The sequence below is a fragment of the Corvus kubaryi genome, unplaced genomic scaffold (genome assembly GCF_017639235.1).
Source record: "Corvus kubaryi isolate FWS band 111438036 unplaced genomic scaffold, C.kubaryi_AGA036_p1.0 36750, whole genome shotgun sequence".
In the NCBI taxonomy this organism is placed as follows: Eukaryota; Metazoa; Chordata; class Aves; order Passeriformes; family Corvidae; genus Corvus; species Corvus kubaryi.
In genome coordinates this window covers 7,941-9,818 of record NW_024580937.1, presented here as the reverse complement: position 1 = coordinate 9,818, position 1,878 = coordinate 7,941, and the positions used below count along the sequence as shown (strand labels likewise).

The 1,878-nt window shown below is 66.2% G+C and overlaps 1 protein-coding gene across 1 annotated transcript in view; it reads left to right on the top strand.

Annotated features, from left to right (window-relative positions):
• The window catches only part of LOC121660651 (V-type proton ATPase subunit B, kidney isoform-like), a gene marked incomplete at its 3' end in the record, with an annotated part of 11,814 nt that overhangs the window by 2,036 nt on the left and 7,900 nt on the right, over nt 1-1,878 (top strand). Inside the window, exon 3 of the mRNA XM_042020071.1 lies at nt 1,058-1,156. Coding sequence (XP_041876005.1) covers nt 1,058-1,156 — 99 coding nt within the window. The remainder of the gene's footprint in view (nt 1-1,057; nt 1,157-1,878) is intronic.

Genomic DNA, 1,878 nt, shown 5'->3' with positions numbered 1-1,878 from the left:
CTGTGTCCCTGCCCAAGCTCTGGCTCCTGTCCCTTGTCCCCTGTCCCACACCCTCTGTCCCCTTTCCCAGCTCCATCCCCTCTCCCTGTGTCCCTGACCAAACTCTGGCTCCTGTCCCCGTGTCCCGTGCACCTGCCTGAGCTCTGTCCCCTGTCCAGTCCTGTCCCTTGTCCCCTGTCCCCTTGCCCAGCCCTGTCCCTTGCGCCCCTGCCCAAGCCCTGTCCCCTGTCCCCTCGAGCTCCAGCTCCCCCAGGGACCCTGCTCTGAGCGGGGCCACCCCACAAACCCCGTGTCCCCTCACCCCTTGGTGTCACCCTCCCTGTCCCGGCTCTCCTGGGTGGGCTCGGGCTACCTGGGGGACCCCCCCGGGGGGCTTTGTCGCTCGGTGTCGCGTTTCCATGGCCGCTGTCACGCCGGGAATTAATCAGCTCAGTTAAAGAGCCGGCCCGTGGCGGGCGTTCCCTCGGCTTTGTCGCCCTTTATCCAAAGGTTTTTCCAGAGGAATTAAAGTCCAAAGTTCACGGCGCTGGAGCCGGGAATGAGGAGGAGGAGGAGGAGGAGAGCCCTGAGCGTGCCGGGCAGGAGCGACATCGGCCACTGTCCCCAGAGCACGATGTGTCCCCTCAGCCAAGGGGCGGCACGAAAGTGCCCTCCGTGCGCCCCGGGGTGTCCCCATGAGTGCCACTCGTGCCCGTGGCCTCTGCCTTGGAGGTGGTGGCAGCCCTGGCTGTGAGAGCGTTTGTTGTCACCTACTTGGGAATGTCCCCAGTATCGGGGGAAATCCCCTCGATGTCGGGGAAACTGAGGCACGGAGCAGTGCCACAGCCCGGGCCCGCCTCCAGGATGGGACAGCGACAGGGACAAGGCAGCGCCATCCCCCCGCCACCCCATTGCTGCCCAGTGTCCCCGTCCCCCGTCAGCGTTTGGTGGCTTCAGGACCAAAGGAGGGGAAACTGAGGCAGCACCAGCGGAGCAGGCGGGGCTGGGGGGACAGGGGCGGGCTGGGGGGGACAGAGGGGACAGTGCCACCCCATTGCCCGTGTCCCTGTCCCCACAGTTCGCCCAGTACGCCGAGATCGTGAACTTCACGCTGCCCAACGGCACCACCCGCAGCGGGCAGGTGCTGGAGGTCATGGGCTCCAAGGCCATCGTCCAGGTGAGCGCGGCGACACGGGGACACGGGGACACGGGGACACGGGGACACGCGGGGACTGCGCGGCCCGGGACATTGTCCCCCTCCGGTGGTGGCTGTCGGGCTCGTGTCCCAGTGCTCTGAAGAGGCGGTACTGGTGTCCCGGGATGGGCAGTGTCCTGGGACATGTGGTGTCCTGGGATGGGCAGTGTCCTGGTACAAATGTCCTGGTACAGGTAGTGGTGTCCTGGGATGGTCAGAGGTGTCCCGGCATGGGCAGTGTCCTGGGACAAGTGGAGTTCTGGGATGGGCAGTGTCCTGGGACAAATGACCTGGGAGATGTAGTGGTGTCCTGGGATGGGCAGGGGTGTACCGGGATGGTCGGGGGCGTCCTGGGATGGTCGGAGCTGTCCTGGGATGGTCAGAGGCGTCCTGGGACAGACAGTATCCCGGGATGGTCAGGGGTGTCCTGGGATGGTCAGGGGTGTCCTGGGACAGGCGGTGTCCTGGGATGGCCGGGGGTGTCCTGGAATGGTCGGAGGTGTCCCGGCATGGTCAGGCAGTGTCCTGGGACGGTCAGGGGTGTCCCGGGATGGTCAGGGGTGTCCCGGGATGGTCAGGGGTGTCCCGGGACGGTCAAGGGTGTCCTGGGACAGGCAGTGTCCTGGGATGGTCAGGAGTGTCCTGGGGTGGTCAGGGGTGTCCCGGGACGGTCAAGGGTGTCCTGGGACAGACAGTGTCCTGGA